We start from the raw sequence: 21,546 nt of genomic DNA on the forward strand, positions 1-21,546 counted from the left end.
TCCAAGGATTTACACTTGGATTTTTCACTTTCAAACTCTAGGGTGTTGTTGTACCGGAAAACATTTTTTGGGGGGGACTAAGGAGTTGAAAGCGGTCTCCAGGGCGGAGTTGAAGCCTGCTAGCAGTTGGGATGATTCAGAGACAGCTAGAGTATTCTCTGCTGGAAATGGGTGGAATACCTCTTTAAAGGATTCAATGGATAGGTTATTTCAGGGTCTACATAGCTCTGTAATTCGACTCGGTTTTCCTATTGAGCGGTCACTAACCTGGCTTTGGATCGAGAACAAGACCAAGGAATGGTCGGTCCAAGTTAAAGGGAGGGGGGTCACATGTCAGATGGTCTATATTAGTGATGATCATGTCCAAGACGTGCCCCGCCCTATGGATGGGATCTAGGACCCTTTGGGAAAGACCCATCAGATTAAGGCTAGTTATAAGCTTATTAACATCCGGGTCGGAGGTTTCTTCGCCGTGGAAATTAAAAATCCCCCAGCAGGATGAATTTGCTAGAGGCTAGAGCCTGCAAAGCTATCTGTTCCGTCAGAATGTTGGAGAAGTTGACTCTAGATCCCGGTGGGTGGTAAGTTAGGGCTCCGTTCCAGCTATCTGTTGGTGTTCTAATAACGTTAAAAATGCCCAGTTCTAGACTATCACAAGTTATGGTAGAAGTCCATTTCACCTTAAGATTTTCTCTAAAAGCTATGGCAATACCACCTCCAATTTTTCCTCCCTATCTAGATGGATAAATGTATAGCCATCAGGAATGGCGAGATTAATCTGAGGGTGGATAGTTAGATTTAGCCAAGTTTCGGTGAAGAAACAGAGTTCTGGGGAATGCGTCGTAGTCATGTCCCAAATTTCAAATGGGTGTTTGGCTAGCGATCTGACATTGCACAAAATGTGCTTAGGGCTGGAGTTATCTTGCTTGAGATTGTTATTTAAATGTAATGAGCTGGTCATGGTTAGATCTTTTTGGAAGGAACAGAACCTGCATGCTACCGGGCCATCTAAAGGAATGGGAAACTTACTTGGGCAGCAGATGGTAGGTGCTAAGTTGAGTTGTTCCTTGAATCTAATGTTTAGCAAAGTTTTGGGAGAGTAAGTGAGCCTGGTTTGAGGGGAAGCGTAAGCTCTAATTTGAGCAGCGCTTCCTGCCCCTGGCCCAGTTCGGGCGCAGGCGAACACCCGACAGCTGACATTTATGCAGGGAAGGCAAAAGAAACTAGCCCGCCACTTACTTGATAGCTCCTAGATGTCGGCCACTTCGGGAATTACAACCTCCAGGTTCAACACATTACCCCTCCTGACAGCGCCTAATCGGCTGTGAAATGGGTAAGAGAGGAGATAGGTGCAATTAAAAAAATTATTACAAGTACAAAATCGGCGCAAGTGCAGATACAAAGATTTTAAAACTCCCGGCTTCCGCCTCAGGAGCCAACTAAGTGCGCAGGCGCTGTGTCGCTGCCTTTATGCAGGGAGGGCAAAAGAAACTAGCCCACTACCTACTTAATAGCCCCAAGATGTCGGCCACTCCGGGAATTACAACCTCCAGGTTCAACACGTTACCCCTCTGATAGCGCCTAATCAGCTGTGAAATGGGTAAGAGAGGCGATTGGTGCAATTAAAAAAATTATAGCAAGTACAAGTACAGTATCGGCGCGAGTGCAAGTGCAGATACAAAGATTTTAAAACTCCCGGCTTCCGCCTCAAGGGCCAAATAAGTCCAGTTCTGTTGCAGTGGAAGCCCAGTGTTTCTGACGGTCCCTGGTACCCAAACCCTTACATGGCATTTAATTTTGTATCTTATAACCTTTGCTTAGGCACTTCTTCTCCTTCGGCCCCCAAAACTTCTTAATGTAAATTGTCAAATCATTTTGACGAATGGTTACCGTCAAAGAGTAATGTCAAACCTTGCTTGAGTAAGGAATATGCAAGTAACAAGCAACACCGACTGCTTAATAACGTACTGCTATCCCTTTGGTGTGCTTTTAAAAAACTCACCCTTATGCTGGTCGATCTGATAAGGGCAGAGACCTTCACTTGAAACCTTTCGCGCTGCGGAGTTTAGCGCAGCCACGACACACTCGCCTTTCTGAAACAGCTGACGCCATTACCGGCTGTTACTGAGGCCACGCCCCCCTCCTACGGTATAAGTAGGCGCTGAATACAAGCGTCCTACCTACACCTTTACTCCTGAGGCGGTAGCCGGGAGCGCTACTGCATTGATTGTATCTGTTTGTTCTTTTAAAATCACTTGAGAGTCACGAATATTGTGCTTTTAAAAAACTCACCCTTATGCTGGTCGATCTGATCAGGGCAGAGACCTTCACTTGAAACCTTTCGGGCTGCGGAGTTTAGCGCAGCCGCGACACACTCGCCTTTCTGAAACAGCTGACGCCATTACCGGCAGTTACTGAGACCACGCCCCCCTCCCACCTCTTTCCCTCCTATAAAGCATGTGCATTTGGAGGAAGCGCAGCGGACGAGCGCAGCGGGAGCGCCTAAGGCAAGCCCGTCTGCGCCTGTCATCGCCAAGACATCGCCTCTCGCCAGTCCCCCTGCACAAAATATACAGCCTAAAATCTGCTATGAAAGAGAGCGTCTCCTCGCATTAAAACCCGACGCCAGTTGCGACAAGCTTGGAGGCTGCCTTGGGCAAACGGAACTACACTGTGAGTCCTGTAGATTTACTACACCTAAGCCTAGTTTATCAGGTTACATAACGACCGCGCCAAAACATCCCCCCCCTTCTGGTCCTCCAACTAAATGTCTGATCCCTTGTTAAACACCATGCGGATGTCCGTACTCTCCTAACGGACGAAAACCCAGACATTCTGTTTCTATGCGAAACCTGGCTCCATGATGACCAGACTAGCATCCAGAACCTCACGCTGCCTGACGGCTTCTCTATGAAACTGATAAATAGAGACTCCAGGGGCGGCGGGATAGCTGTCATATACCGAGCTGTATACAACTGTTCCTTTACGAAAGAAGACATCTGGGGGTGCGAAAGCGCACGATTTAAGATCTCTACATGCCCTCAGTTTGCCCTCTCTGGGCTCTATATCTACCGGCCGCCTGGTCCTTCCGCTAGGTTTATTGAAGATCTCTTAGAAATATCTCACACTCTTGTAGTTTCTTCTCCCAACTTCACCATATTGGGAGATCTTAATCTCCATTTTGACTCCATTTCTGACCCCACCATAAAAAACTTGCTGGCGGACCTTACGGCCCTACAGCTAAACTCTCTCGTCCACTCCTCCACTCACATTGCTGGGCACTTATTAGATCCTGTTTTTACCAACATCTTAGAGGCTACGGCTGACCTCCCTAAACCCATGGGCTGGACCGACCATTTCCTTATCAGACTCATCCTGACGGTGAAAAAGCCGCTCATTAAAAATACTTCTAGTCCCTGCTATAAGAGGCCATGGCATAAACTTTCACCTGGTGACCTCATCAGAAATTTGGGAGAGTTCCACCCCCTTGACAAGAGCAGCGACATTAACACAGCCTATGCTAGCTTCCATGATTGGATCATCACAGGGCTTGATACCATAATCCCGGCTACATGGACTAAAACCTGTGGTTCCCCTACTAACCCATGGTACAATGAGACTCTTAAAACCATGCGAAAGGAGTGTAAAAGAGCTGAACGTGGTTGGAGAAAGAACTGTTTGGACATTGACAAAGCCCTTTACTTGTCAAAACTACGAATGTATCACAAAGCGATACGTACTACTCGCGCTTCCTTTTATGCAAAGGAAACTAAGTTAAGTTCCAACCCTACCAAAACGATCTTCAAACTCGTACAAAACCTCCAAAACAGCTCCAACCCAGTCTCCTGTATTACCTCCTCGCAACAATGTGAGGACCTTGCCGCCTTCTTCATAGAAAAGGTGAGGAAGATTTACATCACTTTTCCACAGGATTTTCCAGAGCCTCTAAAACCTCTCAACCCTTTGGCTGATATGTCTAGACTGTCAATAATACCAGATATATCCCATGACGACCTAGCTACACTGTGCAGACAGGTTAAGTCCGGCTCCCCCACAGATCCCATGAGACCAGCTAAATTTCTGGAATCCCTAGATTTCATTCTCCCTCCCCTTGCCACCCTACTCAATCTTTCTTTCTCCTCGGCTGTGGTTCCTACCTGCTGGAAGCAAGCATGGGTCTCTCCTATCATTAAAAAACCCACACTGGACCCCACAAAGCCGGAAAACTTCAGACCTATTTCGCTGCTTCCATGGGCGTCCAAACTGGCAGAAGCCCATGTGAATAAAGTCTTGTCCCATCACATGGTCCAAAACAATATTCTGGACCCATCCCAAAATGGCTTCAGGCCAGGACACAGCACTGAGTCTGCCCTGCTGACTACTACTGAACACCTCCGGGGCATTCTGGACGCCGGTCAAAGTGCTGCGCTGATCCTGTTGGACCTCAGCGCAGCCTTTGATACGGTCTCACATAATATCCTGCTGAAACGACTCGAGGCCATAGGGATCTGTGATCTTGCCCTTGAGTGGTTCCGGTCTTTCCTGAAGGACAGGTCCTTCCGGGTTTCAGCCCCTCCATTTGTCTCCTAACCCCATTCCATCGATCAAGGAGTTCCCCAGGGTTCGGCGCTAAGTCCATCCCTTTTTAACCTCTACGTTCAGCCTCTCTCAGTAGTGGCAAAAGAGTGGGACCTCACGCTGGTGTCGTACGCCGACGACACGCAGCTGGTCATCACTCTTACTGAGGGCCCCTCAACTTCGGCTGCGAAATTTAGGGATGGCCTAGCTGCAGTTGCGCAATGGATGACACGCAACTGCCTTCAACTGAATGCTGGAAAAACGGAGGTGCTGCTCCTTGGAAAAACCCCCGGCCATTGGAGTGAACACTGGTTGCCCTCTTTGCTTGGCCCCACCCGTGCCAAAAACTGTGGTGAAGAATCTGGGTGTCTGGCTGGACTCCTCGCTTAACTTTCAGTCCCACACAAAGAAAGTGGCAGCTACGTGTGTGGGTCTGTTGAGTAGTCACAGTCCGATACTCGGCTTCTTCGACTCCAGAACTCGCCAACTAATCGTCCAATCTATCATCCTTGCTCGGTTGGACTATGCCAATGTTCTATTCTTAGGGGCCAATAAAACAGAAATAGCACAGCTGCAACGGGTGCAAAACTCAGCCGCCAGGGCCGTGGTGGGCCTTCCTCGCAGGTGCTCTGCTAGAGCCACCATCCGGAAACTTCATTGGTTGCCGATTGAGTCTCGAATTCAATTCAAGACTCTCACCACTGCCTTTAAAATTCTTAAATCTGACTGTCCTGAACTCTTACGTCCGCTTTTGGTACCCTACACTCCCCAGCGCACCCTGCGCTCGTTAGGACAGCACCTTGTGGCGGTTCCTCGAACCAGGCTCATAAGAATGGGCGGCCGGTCTTTCAAAGTCTTAGGGGCGAAAGTTTGGAACTCCCTGCCACTGCATATCCGTTCCCTGACCAACCTGACTACCCTTCGCAAGGAAATTAAAACTCATCTGTTCTCTCTAATCTAAACTTCCTGCGGTTTCACCCCTCCCCTCAGGTACTGTTAAGGTTCAGCGCCGGGACGCCCCATTGCTGGGGCAGCTGTTTTGCGCTTTAACAAATTTTTAACATTAACATTAACTCTATTAAGATCATCTTTTCATTTTTCACCCATTCGATGCTTAGAATTGCACAGAAGCATTTCAAACTTAACTTGATGCCTAATTGTAAGTCATGGGTCGCACTCCGACTCCACCCACCAGCGGGTGAACCCCAGGAGCATCACGGTAGATGCAGTTTTGTAGCAAGTGCGCTATTTCGAAAGTTCGTGTGTTTAAGCAAGTTTGCAGCACCAACTCTGGACACCGGTGTATCGGAATTGTTGTTCCTCGTCAGCAGAGTGTAGGTCGGTCAGGGTTTTGCTGTTCAGGCTGCCAAGTGTACTCAGGTTGGTGCTGCAACCTTGCTAAAACACACGAATCTTCGAAATAGCGCACACGCTACAAAGACTACATCTACTGTGATGCTCCTGGGGTTCACCCGCTGGTGGGTGGAGTAAATGTAAATGTAAATGTATGTGTCTTGTAAAGCGCACTGCTGCCCTAAGGCGTCGTGGGCTGTAGACTGCTGGGGAACCCGTCCTGGCTATCCCTGTGAGATGGTTCCTACTGGGTATCTCCAAGGTGAAACCAGACATCCCCGGCGAATGTGGGGGGCCATTGTAGAGATGAGGCAAGCTAATGCCCAGAGTTGCCGAGTGTGATCCCTGGTTAGAGTAGGCACCGAGGCGAGAATTATCGAGTCCGCTGACCCTGGTCCACGACCCTGCCGCGTCGGGAATTGAACCCTGGTCCCTGGCCGATCTCTGCTTTCGGGTCTGCCGCCTCTAACCAGTGAGCCACACCACTCCACTAGTCGGAGTCTGAGTGCGACCCATGACTTTCTGATGCCTAATTGTACCCTATGGGAATGCTCATCTCAGGTAATCTTTGTAGGTCAGATACGTTATCATTGATTTTGATTTGATGAAGTTACAGATTCAGATGTTTGGCAAATTTGCAAGATTCTTTAGGGAGAGGAGTTGGCTTAACGGCTAGGGTGGTCGTCCTCGAATCTGGGGAACTGCGTTCGAGTATCTGCAACAACGCTGAACATCCTGTGATTCTGGGCAAATCACTTAATCTCCCTGTGCCTAACAAAAAATGAATGTGCCATCATGTAACGCAGCTGGTGCTATGTAAAGCGCTCTGATACCCGATACCTTCTGGTTAAGTTTGCGTTATATAAAACTCTGTAAAATAAAATAAAAACATCTTTATTCTGCCTGATACTTTAGAAAGGCAGTCTCATTTATTTTCTATGGTTCCTCCTATTTTGACAGATGTCAACAGCACACTGGGGCTCTATTCCATACTTCATGCTCCTCTAGAACTCAGTCTATTCTGTCAAAAAGTTCAGATCAATATCAGTTTAGCTGATAAGAGACCTGCAGGAAAGGGCTAAATTAACAATGAAAAAGGTTAAGCCCTGCTTTGCTTAAGGAAAACACTTTTCTGGTTAATTTTTTGTGTGTGCACTAAGTCAGCAGTTGACTAATCATGCCTTTCTTAGGCACCTGTCTCTGGATATTGAGAAACAAAAGAATGTAGGATCATCACCTAGGAGCTCTTATACATTATAAATCTACATTTCTTTGGCATTGGAACCCTCAAACCTTTCAGCAACCATTTATATGGAATATGGGGCTTGTAGGGTGTGTAGACTGGTATGTATCTAAAGCTTCATATTTACACTTGGGTTGGAGGGTGAATACCACGCAGTAGTGCTTGATAGTTGGTATCTCGAACTTTAAGTATTGGATAAATCCATGGGCAATAGTCTATGTAACTGCATCCAGAGGCCCAGAAGCTAAGCAAGTGGATATGTCCTACAACGGCCAGTGCATCAAACCTGGGTTTAGGAGGCAGAGATAAGGCAAAGTCAAGCAAATTATGTGATTAGAGACACAGGTGGGATCTAATAACCTGCTTGGTCAAATGTAGTATTCTTCCCATCTAATGCTTTCCCTGTAACTAAACTGATGACGTAGGTCTGCCTGGTTGTCGCTACATCCACAGCTCCCAGAAGTCATTCTACCTCTGGTGTAGTCTCAAAAATTACATTTTATATTGATGCCAAAATAATCTATCCATAGATACCATCATGAGTCTTTTTTCATTCTACTGAAGTATGTGATGAAAGGAAACCCCATGCTCATGTTTTCATTCTGGATTAAGTGAAGGAATGCATCGAGTTATTGAAATCCTACCTCTAATGCGGACTATAGCTTTACCAAGGTTGATGGTACCATACCTATGATATGCTTTATTGAGACGGTTTATTGACTATTGTAGCCTTCGAGGATCCCTCTGGTTTCCTTCCCCAAAGATTCTCCTGTGTGCTACAGTTGGTGATCAGTGCCCCAGGCAGTTAAAAACTGTATTTCTCCCTTATTTTCTGACATATTAGTATGAGTGTGCGAGAGGCTGTTCATACAAGGGGGCTTGCTTGTATGTGCATGCCTACATGAAATGTATCCTTGATAGGCGCATTCAATCCTTTGCTCCCTTTACTATTCTTTCATATTTTATTCTTGCAAGGAGTTGTCAATTGGGGAATGCTTCACATGACAGATTTTGCTGTCAACTTCACAGGAAATTATTCAGGAGAACCTGAGTATTCCAGCTTATGAGCGGGTGGGATTTAGCTGCAAAAGCTCTTTGAATATGGCAGGTCCTTTGTGGGAATACAAGGTGATCTGTGGCTCTTGTCTCTGGCAGAGTAAAGGAACAAAAGCAGATTCCTCCAGAATGAACCAGCAGCTGAACTTGCAGATCCGTTTTGAAGATCCAATGGGACAGAGGCGGTAAGAAATTGGTGATGGACGCACACTCTCAGGAGGCTCCCAAGATCTCCTGATGACACCAGGTTTGGTTTGGCGGTAGCATCTCATGCTCTGGAAAGTCAATTGAAGGCTGGAGGTGTTGCAAAGAGGGAGACCGTATTCTCAAAGAAGATCTGGTGCAGAATGCTTTAACATGAGGCCCTTTCTGGACCTTATCCAGCATTAAAGGAAGAGACCTCTGTAATGAGGGGTTGGTGTAGTGCAAAGTGAAGATCCCTCAGTGTTGGCTTGACACGGAAACTTGAGAAAATATGATACTTCTAGTGGGAGCAACCTGTGCCTTTTTCAGCAGCAGGACCGTAGAACCAACCAGGATGCTCCAACCTCAAACCCTCCTCCTAACTACCTCTGCAACCTCCAAAATAACTTTAAAGAGCAAAAGCCAGGGTGCGATCCCTTGCTGCCTAGTCCCTGCACTGCCAATTCATGGTGTCTCCAGCCATTTAACCAGATATGAAACACCTTTTGTAGAATAAAGAAAATAACCTACTTGTTTTAGAAACCTTGTGGGCCTATTTTCCATTTGCGGTGAGACTTCAAATCCTGGAATTTGCAGTCTCCTTAATGCTTTACCTGAATTTTTCTGACCTGATTCTGCCAACAGAGCGCAGTTTAAAGACTTTTAACACTTTCATCCAAAAAGCTTGATATTTTGGCTTGATAGACACCTTTTAATATTGTTGATGTTATGAAGAAGTTTGCCTTTGTTTTTGCTGTTTGATGTATCCCACTCTCCTCCTACTCTCTACCTCCTGGCATACTATGCCAGTTGACTCTATCATTCTTATCCAGTGAATAAATTACAGTATTTTATTTTGATTTTTAACTGTCTCGAATTCCATTTTATATGTATATTTTTACTGTTTAAAATGCACTAATCTTCTCTTCTGCACCCCTGCTCTTGTAAAGCGTTGTCTTCGGCTCAGTTGAGCAATCACAAAACACTGACAGTTAGTGTCTACAAGGAAGTTCTTGTCCCGAAACTGAGATCAATTTTGAATCTATAAGGTGTGTTTCAGAACTGTTAGGCTAGGTAAAAAATATATTTAGTTAGAAATCCATGCAGTTCTAAAGTTTTGATTTTGAAAAACAGGAAATTAGAAAACATTTAGTTTGAGATTCGAACTTTGACCACTTCCACAACTTCACTTACCACAACTTGGCTCTGGCACCCAAACTGGCTGGACTGGATTTGGAATAGTAAGTGTGGCTAGCTGAGGCAGTCACAAATCAAGTTAATGGCTAGGGTGAATTTATGACCAGGTTGTGGTGTAAAAAAATAAGGAGCAGCTGTAATATGTTTTTCTCAAGTTTTTTTTTAAATTAAATGTTTTCTAGCTAAATTAAGACTCTGTTTACAGTTTAAAAGTAAATATTCCTTACTACATGTTTCCAACTGCATTTATTGCAAAATAGTGCTTTGGAACCTATAATCCAAATCCAGATGGGGACTTGTTTTTTGTTCCTCCAAAGTTTTCTGTTCTTAGAGAGTACAGAAAAAGCTAGACCTATTGATGATCCATCTGTCCTGGTAAGAGACATACTCAGAGGCGTTATCCTCTGTTGTCCATTCTCTTAGTATTAATTTCTTTGGAGAGCAGATCTAATGGTTCGTCCTCTGCGATGAAGTGTATAATGAGTAATGAATTTACATTTAGTGATGTTTACATGGTTTGTAGGCAGTACGGCCGTCCACCATGAACTAGATGACATTAATATCCTTAATAAAGAAGTGCTTGATGTTGGAGGTTAAACCATCAGAATTTCCCCCTAGTGCTTTTGACACACGCAATTTGCAGCCTATAGAATTTTTGTAAGAAATTAAGTTGCTGATTGACTGGAGTTTGAACTCTAGTCAAGCTGCACCCACAGGTTAGTCGGGGTATGACAGAAGCAACCCCAAATTAACCCCTTCCATGCTCATGACGTGCTCAGCTCGTCATGAGGCACAGTTGAGCTGTGCTGATGACGAGCTGAGCTCGTCATGAATATAGGAGTATTCCAATTTCCAGCACAGGGGAAAAATAACCACAGCAGCGATGTGGTTAACCACCCGTGCTCAACCCCCTGGTGGTTTGGCAGAGAGCAGTCAGGCTTAATTTAAAGGCAATGTGTTAAGTATTTATGCAACACTTATTGCCGCACGAAAAGATCCTGCACCGTGTTAGAAAAATATAGCTGAATATAATAAATATAACAAGACCAACACATAAAAAGCAATTAATAGAACCAGAATTTTTAAGTTTTTAAAGAAAATAGTGCCAAAATGCGTAAAGTGATAACTATGGAAAGCTGTTAGTGCCGTTCTGAGACAAAGTCACAAGTTTAGGCCAACTGCAATGGAGCTCGGGCTGACTGCAGGCATCCAGTTGAGCCAGCACAACAGAGTACCTTCAATCCTGGTTTGTGGAGCTTTGCATGGATCTGTGTTAAAGATGCTTTGCGCAGCCAAGGTGATGCTGTCGATTCTGAGATGCAGCGCAGCTGAGGTGCAAGGTCCTGTTGCATCAAGGTAGTGGATCCCGATGACGCGCAAATTCCTGTGTCCGGTGTGGTTGTCGAGGCTGCCAACTATCAGTTACGTGGGCCTGCACTAAGGATGCGTCGCACAGCAGTGGTTCCAAATGCAATGCAGGCTATGGTGGCAGTGCAAGTCTTTGATGGGTCCAATTCATGCAGCTGCGAAGGTGCGTCAATTTTGGTCAGGGTTGCGCAGCAGAGGAGATGTGTTGGTTCCACTGGACCCACAGAGGATGGCAAAGCACTTTAATCCCACTTCAAAGGGCCCAAGACTGGGTTGGCACCACTTGATAGGGTAGAGTCACAGATGGCAGAGTCCAGGTGCAAATGCAACATAGTCGGAAGCCTGTTAAGTCCCTGAGACTGCAAATCAGTTGGTCTGCCTACTCGCCCTTGGAGTCAGTCTGGGTGCTTGGTTAAAGAATTGTAGGTCCAGTCCTTCTCACCCAGGCAAGACGGCAGCAGGTAGGCACCACAAAGCAGGAGTTCAGCAAAATGCAGTCTAGCAGAGTGGCGGTTGTTTGGCAGCACTCCATCTTCCTGGCAGAGTATCCAAAGTTCTAGAATTGTCATGCAGTGGTGGTGTCTGGGGTCCTTTTTCTATACACATTTGTACCTTTGAAGTGGGGAGAAACTTGTGCTTTTGAAGTGCACAGATGCCCTTCTGACTCGAGACTAACTACAGGGGCAATGCTGTCCTTTGTGTGGAGACAGGACTCGGCCTATTCAGGTGTGAGGCTGAGCACTGCTCCTCTCTCCCATCCTGTCATTGATGGCCCATCCAGTTACACCTAAGCTCCCATTGTATGTGACTGTCTAGGAGGAATACACAAAGCCCAACTACACCCCAAATGACTAAGGCGTGAAAATGCTACGTTGTAAAAATGTCTATTTCAGAATTTCTATTTGAAATCAGACTTCACCTTACGTTAGGATTTTAAATTTTGATTCCAGAGACCTCAAACATGATCTAGTTATCTCTTCCCATTTGGAAATACACTTATAAAATGTAATAAAGCAACTCCAATGTTATCCTATAGGAGATATTAGCCTTACAGTAGTGAAAGATGTCTTTGAGTTTTTCACAACCAGGACATGTCAAACTTAAAAGTACATGTCCAGCTTCATTTCACCATGCCCCTGGGGCTGTCCTGGGTCTACCTTAGGTGTTACTTATATGCATGAAAAAACAAGTTTGATGGGCCTGGCACAGGTTTATTTTACTAGGTTAAAACTGCGCAAACAGGTTCTGCAAATTCAGGGGCTGAAGTGGGTAGCCCAATCAGTGCTGCAGATCCCTTGGTAGCACTTAATTTACAGGCCCAGGCACATGTATTGCACTTCACCACGACTTATAAGTAAATAAAATATAGCAAGGGTCTATAAGCCAATGCTACCATGTTGTGAGCAGAGAGCACAAGCATTTTAGCACTGGTTATGAGTTGTAAAGTGTGCCAAGTTCTAAGGCCACAAAACAAAGTCTGCAAAAACAGGAGGTCTGAAGGCATAAAGTTAGGAGGAAACCACGCCAAGGATGCCAGGTCTAATAATAATGTTTTAAACTTTGGTTCAGAGGTCATCACCTTCAGGATTGATAGGCAAAATGCAGACAGAGTATTAAGCAGACACTGATAATATCTATCTTCTAAATTAATGTGGTTTATTGGACCCTTGATATTGACAGCAAGTAACTCCCCATATGTGCAAGGAAGATAGCCCATATCTTAGAGCAGCCACTTTGTTCCCCCGTCCTACTCGGACTGCGCCTTTAACATTTTGTAGAACCACTCTTACAGGTGTCATTTGAGACAGTTCACAAGAGCCATTATAAAGAGCACTAGTTCCTCCTTTAGCATTTGGTGCACATGTTCACTCTCAAACTTGATTCTCTCACCCCCAAAATGACCAAACTCCTTATTTTAGACAATGAATTTCTCCATCAAGTGGTTTAAATTGTTCAATTTGAAAGGAAATGAGCTTATTGGTGGCAATGCGATGTTTTGTTTTCTAAATCATTCCATGTGTGGAAATAGTGTGTAAGTAACATTTTGCTACAAGGTTTTTTTTTCCTAACATTTCCCACAAAGAAAAATAATCAGGAAGTGGGAACGATGAGCCGTTTTTCAGCATGTCGGGTGTTGAATGTTGGATCCTACATGTAAGCGAACTGAGTCTTAAACAGTGGAGGCCTCAAAGGTAAAACCGTCAATACTAATGAAGAAAAATAAATGTAGATGAAAAATAGCCCTTACCCATGCAAATTGAAGTTTGATAGCTCCAGCAACTGTTGTAGGAGCTGCTCCGGTGGACGCATTGCCCACCCATGGTTAAGTGCTGGCCTGGTGTTGAGTCAAGAGGGCCAACAATCATAAGAAGGTGGTCTAGTGTGGCACAATTATTGCAATTCACCGATTTCGTACAGTAAGTCACAACTGCTCATCCCGGAATTAATGCCATTGCTTGTAATAATGATCAAAGAGCAAGGAGTCCCCACTTCAGTGAATGTCATACAACATTATGCTTGTGCTGCTCATAAAATAAATATGTCTTGCCTGATGCTGTGTAGGTGTGGGCCTGTCTTCCAATGCATTCTTTAATCACGCTTTGACAGTGCTTTGCACAGTTTGTCACAGTAGGGATCTGCACCCACATACATTTTCTGCTCCATGGTCAAATATAATGCTTGATATATATTTGGTAGCTCAGCCTATCTTTATCTTCCTGGCTCAATCGGGTTCCTTGAAGGATGTAAGCATTTTCCCTTCCATGCCTTTCAAGAGGTGTAGTATACAAGCTATTTACCTGGATACATTCAAGCTCTTCCCATTACTTGTAGTAATCTGCACTCTTTTATAGTATTTTTATTGTAATTTAGATAATTCCATATTACATCTCTTTTGTCTAGAATTCTTTTTCAGCCCACACAGGCCCGTGTTCCCCAGCGTAATATATTGCGCCTAAGCAATGCATTATAACCTCAAGGTGATTGTTAAGCCAATTTAGAGGCCTCTTAGGCATTACTATAAATGCTTACCCTACTTTTAATCCATCTGTCTGTACCAGCTGGTTTACTCTTACCGAGTTACGGCCATCAATCAGTATTCTCTTCCTGTTAATCTGTGGGCTCTCTCTAACCTTCCTGTCATTTTCTCTTCTCTGGTACTCGCCACCTCAACTCATTCCCGATTTGTTCATGAGTGTTAACTTAGCTTTTGTCAACCCAACTATCTTGCTATGCTACTCGCTTCTCTTCTCAGCCTCTGACCTCCATATTCACTTTTGGGTACCCTCTTTTTTTCAAGATAGCTCTGATACTTGTTGCAAGGTTGTAGGCCGCTCATTGCCGCATCACTTTTAAGGATGCTCTCACCTTCCTCAATTTCTTTAATTTGTAAACTTGTTTCCTTCCTCAAATATCTCAAAGATCCAGTTGTTTCTTATTTTTCAAATGAAATGGTTGGTTCATCTTAATGTCCACAGTGGTACTAACACAAAGAAGGTATTACATGTGTTCAGATACTTATGTGCATTTTCCGCTTCTGTCCCTTTTTAGGTTTCGAACCTGGCGAGGGGCACGAAGTGCCCCTCCCAGTTTGAAAACTATTGTCTTCAGTATGGATGTCGGCCCCGCCTCTGCCTCTCATTGGCTAGCTCCATAAATGGAGGATAGCCATTGGGAGGCAGAGGCTGTCAATCGCGCTTTCTCTCGAAAACGCGATTCGGGGGCGTTTCTGGTGCTTTTTTTAAGCCCCGCCCCTTTGTCCCGGGCCGCGCTGTGATTGGCTGCCGGCCGGGACACCCCCGTGACGTCAGCCAATCACAGCGCGGCCCGGGACCTGTCCTACATTCTTAGCAACAACTCAGTGTTTATACATGTCCTTGCTTTTTGCGCCTTACATTGTGGTACTCTTTCAGTATCTCGGTGCCATACGTGCTCGACAAAATCCCATGGGTGAATGGGCTGCCTGTCCTGAAGCCTCCGTCCCTCCATTGGTGAATGGACTGCCTGAAGCATCTGTCTCTCCATGATGAATGGGCTGTCTGAAGCCTCCGTCCCTCCATGGGTGAATGGGCTGCCTGAAGCCTGCGTCCCTCCATGGGTGAATGGGCTACCTGAAGCCTCCGTCCCTCCATGGATGAATGGTCTGCCTTTAGTTCCTTGCCCTCCGTGGATCAATGGGGTCTCTCTGGCGTCACTCCCTTAATGAATGAATGGACTCTCTGTCGCCTTTCGCCCCATTGATGACTGGGCGAGATATGGGATTGGTGTATCCCGTAGCCAGCCTGCGGGTGAACCAGCAGCTACATTCCTCGGGTTAGGGTTTCATTCGTCCTGTCTCAGAGGTGTCTGGAAAGGAATGTGCAGCGTCATCAGAAGACACCTGCAGCCTCAGACACACCGGCCGGCCACGCTTAAAGCAGCGCACCTGAGGCAGGTGCAGCCGAGGGATCTGTAAGGAGTATTCACTCACCCTCCTCTCAAGCAGGACCTCGCCGACCACGGATGGCCGAGAGACCCAGAGTAGAACCACAGCCGCCAGCAGCCTGCCACTGGGAACATGGTAGGAAGGGAGCCTGGGAGATGCGGGGGGCAGAGGGAGATAGCGCTAAAAGTCTGAGGTTTCTGCTCAGGCACTTACCGGGGAGCCTGTCACTCTGTCTGTGGGGAGTAGTATTATGTGAAGAGTGAGAGTCAGGAGCCGTTGTTCACCTCGGAGAGGTCATTGTAGAGAGGGGCTGTGTGAGTAGGGAGAGTCAGGGGACGCTTTGTGCACAGGGGTTGATTTGGGGAGTCCAGAGAGCTGCGAATGACTGGAGGGAAGGGACTTTAAGTGACATCGACAGAATCACCTGCGCCCCGCCCTCGGGCAGATTCCAGCATAGAACCGTACCCTGTACCCACCTTTCAAGTCAACTTTGTTTTAATTTGCATTTTACTGTCTGCGCTGTTCCTTGGTTGGGCGCGCGGTTCCCTTAAACCTGCAGTGCGCCGGACGTAATGAGGCGTAATGGCGCGCGTGTCTCCAGAGGCGCTCTCGCGCTGACTCGGCTGGTGTGTGGAGTGCTCGGCATACCTCAGGCGTGATCCCACAGAGAGTTCTCACCAGACACAGGTGTGATCTGAAGAGGTGCTATCGAGTCGCACAGGTGTGGTTTAGACTTTAGAAGGGCGCTCCTCATTGACTGCTTGGAAAATAGTTTGCTACAGAAACGTCGCATGACGGCTGGGATAAAATGCAGTATCCCGAGTGATCTAGCCCGGGTGTCCGGGATACAGTAACCCCCGTATCCTGGTTCTCGTTTTAGTCATTTTTCACCATGCTGCGCAGGTTACGGATCTCTTGCTCTGTGTAAAGTTAAAGTTACCGTCAGTGCTTTACATGGGCAGGTCCTGTCGGGTACTGAACTCCCACACTTCGTTCATTCGACAGGGGGAGTGCCAGCACTTCTCAGTAGCAAGGCGCTGCTCGGCGATAGTGGGTAAACAGGTGGCTGAGTTGAGGAGACTACCACGACTGATTGAAAAGCAGTGAGACACACTTCCCCGAAAAGTCCTTCAGCTTTTGAAATCGTTGAAGGCACGAGTGCACAAGAACACTAAATAAACCGAAGAGCTTTTTTCTTTAATTTTTTTACATGTGTTGTGTGATGTTTTATTAAGTACCTACCTGCACGTATATAATTTGAAAGGGAGAGTGCCAACTTTCGAAGTAGGGATTTGGTACTTTTACTGTGGAAGCATCCACATGTTTGAGTAGATAATAGGTACTCTGAGCATCTGTGCATTAACACTTCTTAATTTTAAGCACCGACTGTGACTTCCGCATGTGCTATTTTAAAATGTTTATTATTCTGTTTTACTATATACAATGTCATGTGTTCAGGGCTTTACGTGGTATGAAAAAACTGGGGGTGGGGGGGGGAGTCTTTCAAAGGGGCGTGGCCATTGTACTTAAGGGCGTGGCTTACAAACACCTACGCTAAAAATCTGTGCTTAAAATGGTGTGCCGCCAGACTTGTATTACTGTTTCGGTCATTGCACCCAGATATATGATACAACAAATACCATCATACCTACAACAAGTCTGGGCTATTAGCTTTGTCATTGGTTGCATAAGATAAATTATCTAAATTATCAGCAACTATGGTTTGTATATAATAATAAAAAAGCTTCCAAGCCCGACATCACAACAATGCTGCTGCTCCTGAGTTTTAAAAGGATATTGGAAATCAAGAGAGAAAATGACTCTCTTTAAATGATTTGCCTTCCCCTACAACGCTCACCCGGCATGACGTCATGCCGTATCTTCTCCAGTAGTGAGAACTAAGCAGTGTGATTGGAGTCACTGCAGTCCGGGAAAAAACGGGCCACCTGTGCAAGGGCACAAAACAGAGACCGATTGAGACCCGTTTCGAGGCCCCCTTTAAAAAACTGACATGGTGTGCTCGTTTTTAGGTTTCGAACCTGGCGAGGGGCACAGCCCCTCCCAGTTTGAAAACTTTTGTTTTCAGTAGGGACGTCGGCCCCGCCTCTGCCTCTCATTGGTTAGCTCCATAAATGGAGGCTAGCCATTGGGAGACAGAGGCTGTCAATCGCGCTTTCTCTTGAAAACGCGATTCGGGGGCGTTTCTGGTGCTTTTTTAAGCCCCGCCCCTTTGTCCCGGGCCGCGCTGCGATTGGCTGCCGGCCCGGGACACCCCCGTGACGTCATTCCCGGGCCGCGCTGTGATTGGCTGCCGGCCGGGACACCCCCGTGACGTCAGCCAATCACAGCGCGGCCCGGGACCTGACTTGTTAGGATTTTGTCTTGTAGGAAACCACAGTGGAAAGGACTTGCTAAAAAAAATTCTCTGCACCAGGAAACCCCTTCGCAAGACGAGTTTTAAAGATAACAAAGAAGGAAACTATTTATGAAGGTATTTTTGGGGATAGCTGTACCTGCTTTTCGGGGGAACCCATAGTTTTCAGCGGTTTTCCATTGAAGAATGAAGGTGAGAAGCGGCAGTCCTGGGGTCTCCCGAGGTTCAGCGTGAGCCCAGCAGTCCCTAAGCATGTGGCGTTTCAGCTCGCGCACTGCGCAGGAACTGTGTTTACAGAGGTATGCGTGAGGAGAGTCCCCTCGGGCTACAGCAGCCTCCTGCAAGCACCGGCCAGATAGGGAGAAGACAGGGCGGGAGAAGCGGCGAAGAATAAAAGCAAAAGACTGCTAAAAATACAACGTGAGATCACGCTCCTCTCTAAGACAGACCCTCCCCTTGCTTCCCAAGATCATTTGGTGCAGGGGCCCCGCACCTTCATTTTATAAACTGTGTAGCTGCCGCAACGCCTGGTCTGAACAGCAGAATTCCCTTCATACCTGCTATAAGAAATATTGTGCTGTAACGTTTAGTGGTACTAGCTCGCCTACCAGTGAATGAACGTGACCATGCATGGGGATATTTCACAACTCAATGGTTTTAGTTAATGTTTGATCCCTTGTCAAGAGTGAATAAATCAGCTACCTCTGTTTTTTTTTGTGGCCAAATGCTCTTGGCATTCTGGGAATTGTAGTTTTGTGCACAGTGTGACTGGTGTATTTTTGATCCATGTTCAGCTTATTAGTACACAAACAGAACACATGTAATCAGTGCCATTTTGCATGTGGTGAGTTTTGTACCTATGACAGTTACATTTCACCACGTTCTAAACAACTGTAGGCTTTTCAAATTCCATGACACCACTGTTTATTTGGAAGAGGCTCGGTAAGGTAGAGAGTAGCAGAGACTCAGTAAGATAGAGAGTAACAGAGGGTCACTAAGGTCGAGATTAGCAGAGGCTTGCTAAATTAGAGAGTAGCAGAGGCTCAGTAAGGTAGGGAGCAGCAGAGGCTCAGAAAGGTGGAGAGTAGCAGAGGCTTGGTATGGTATAGAGTAGCAGAGGATCAGTAAGGTAGAGAGTAGCAGAGACTCGCTAATGTAGACAGTAGCCGAATTTCGGTACGGCAGAGAGCAGCAGTGGCTCAGTAAGGAAGAGAGTAGAAGAAGCTCAGTAAGGTAGAGAGGCTAAACAAAACTCTTGCTTCGACTTCCTTTTGGATCTCATTGTGACACTTAATGCTACTCCTCGCAGCTTACCTGAGCTGATCGAAAATATCAGGTTCATGAACTGATATCTAATAATAATGATTTCGTTTTTTAGGTCTCGCCTGTCGATGCGCATGCGCATCGAGCAAGCGAGACTATTGCGAGTTATCCACTCTTTATCCACACTGCAAGGAATCGTGGCGATTCCTTGCAGTGCCCGTGACTTTTAAGGTCAATGCGCATGCGCATTGAGCTTATGCGCATGCGCATTGACCTTAAAAGCGCGTGCGCGTGCACGTCCGTCTCCTAACAACACACACACACCCTCTCCCCCGCTCCGCCCCCTCCCGCCGTGTCGCATTTCTCTTTTTCCTCCCCCTCCCCTCTCTTCCTTCCGTCTGACGCCGTGTTGCACCTCTCCCCTCTCCGCCCCCTCCCCGCTCCGCCCCCTCCCCTTCCCTCCGTGTCGCATTTCTCCTCTCCCCTCTCCGCCCCCTCCCCTGCCCGCCGTGTTATTTGTTTATTTTACCCGCCGTGTCTCTGCTGCTTCCCCCTGTCCTGTCTCTCCTCCTCTCTCTCTCTATACCCTCCCCCTCCTCCCCACCACTTCCATCAAGTCCCTCTGGCCCTTCCCTCCTCCCCGGACCCCTCCTCCCCTGCCCCCTCCACCCTTTCTTGTTCGGATTTGAGGTTGAACTGCGTTTGCTCACGCATTTTTTGCTGTTTGCTTTTTGCTTTACTATGAGGTAAAGCACAGGGCTGAGTTGGTTTCTAAAGTCTCCTGCCACTTTGCCGCCTCCTCCCCTCCCTGCAAGTGCATTTGTACTGGTAGATTCTAGCGCCTGGTTTATCTCGGAACTCTAACTAAAGCGCTTGGCTGCTTAGTACATTTCCTGGAATCGAGACGCAGTTTTGCAAGGTACTGCGATTTATTACTGTCCCCTTTTATCATTAGTTTTCCCAGTTAACGCTTTCCTGGTTGTGGAAGCACAATTTTAGTGTGGACACTTGGGGCTCCAAACTGCAGCTTTTGAACAATGCACAGGACAGTGGTGCCAAAAACCGACCGATGCAGAGTGAGGTGCCAGTGGTGGTGCTGGTGGAGAAACCTGTCACCGGGCCTCCATGGGGCTCTTACGAAGAGCACTTTTTCCTGCCACCTGGAGTAAGAGAAAATAATTTAAGATGCATGTTAACCCTACCTGTAAACCCGCAGATTGTTCACCAGCGAACATAAGCAGAATTTTGGTTTGTGGCGTGTGTGAAAAACATTGATTTTTCGGACATTTTTGTCTGTAGCCAATGGGACTCTGAGAAATTAAAAAAAGTTTGCTAATCGTAGACAAAATCCTAATTTCTGAATTTTCCTAGTAGGAGAAACATTTTTGGACCTACTCAGATTGTCGTGGTACACACTCAAACGAGGTCAAGTTCTGATAATTTTAACGTTGTAATTTGCACATCTCCGCCTAAAGCGCCTTTTACTATTTCCACAGTAATTTCTTTATGTTCCATCAGTTCTGCTTTGTCCAGCTCTTTTGAAGAGGTCAGGTGTTTCTCTTCTTTCTTGATCTGCCTCCTTGTTTGTAAATATCTCTTCACGCATGTAAGCTCGGGTGAAATGCTGTTACCGGCTGTTGTGCAAGTTAGTCTGCTCTTTTAATTTGTGTGGCTTTTGAAGTCTACCCACATAATACAAAGTTACATTTTGCTGTAATCAGGAGGTTCTCTGGGAAATGTTGGCATTTTGGCAGTTTTATTTATCCTGGTATTTGCTACAGAATCGCGAAATTCCAGGAATATTTGAATACTGCTTCTTTCGGGTGTGTTTTTGTGTAGCCAAGCAGCTGTTCATCACCCCACCCAGAGGAGACTTCGAACAGATCTTCTGTCCCAAAGTAAAGTGTTGATTGTCAGGGCAGGACTGGGGAACCAAAACCTCACTCACCCTCAACCCCTCACCCTCAACCCCTCACTCACCCTCAACCCCTCACCCTCACTCACCCTCACCCTCAACCCCTCACCCTCAACCCCTCACCCTCAACCCTTCACCCTCACTCACTCACCCTCAACCCCTCACCCTCAAACCCTCACCCTCACTCACTCACCCTCAACCCCTCACTCTCACTCACTCACCCTCACTCACCCTCAACCCCTCCCCCTCGACCCCTCCCCCTCAACCCCTCACTCACCCTCAACCCCTCACTCACCCTCACTCTCACTCATCCTCACTCACCCTCAACCCCTCACCCTTACTCACCCTCACTCACCCTCACTCAGCCTCACTCACCCTCAACCCCTCACCCTCACTCACCCTCACTCTGACTCACCCTCACTCAGCCTCAACTACTCCCCCTCACTCACCCTCACTCACCCTCACTCTCACTCATCCTCACTCACCCTCAACCCCTCACCCTCACTCACCCTCACTCACCCTCAACCCCTCACCCTCACTCACCCTCAACCCCTCACCTTCAACCCCTCACTCACCCTCACTCTGACTCACCC

General features: G+C 46.7%; 1 protein-coding gene across 6 annotated transcripts in view; it reads left to right on the forward strand.

The window, feature by feature from the left end:
- DMAP1 (DNA methyltransferase 1 associated protein 1) overlaps positions 1 to 21,546 on the forward strand; it is a 406,667-nt gene that overhangs the window by 271,559 nt on the left and 113,562 nt on the right. For 4 of the 6 annotated variants that reach the window (XM_086953166.1, XM_086953164.1, XM_086953163.1 and 1 more), the window contains one exon: positions 8,330 to 9,280. The exons of the other annotated variants lie outside the window; for them this stretch is intronic. In XM_086953166.1, the coding sequence (XP_086809292.1) occupies positions 8,330 to 8,419 (90 nt within the window). In that variant the 3' untranslated portion in view covers positions 8,420 to 9,280. Of the gene's footprint in view, positions 1 to 8,329; positions 9,281 to 21,546 lie in introns of those variants that run through there. 6 annotated transcript variants of the gene reach the window in all.

The sequence above is a fragment of the Lissotriton vulgaris genome, chromosome 1_2 (genome assembly GCF_964263255.1).
Source record: "Lissotriton vulgaris chromosome 1_2, aLisVul1.2, whole genome shotgun sequence".
Lineage (NCBI taxonomy): Eukaryota > Metazoa > Chordata > Amphibia > Caudata > Salamandridae > Lissotriton > Lissotriton vulgaris.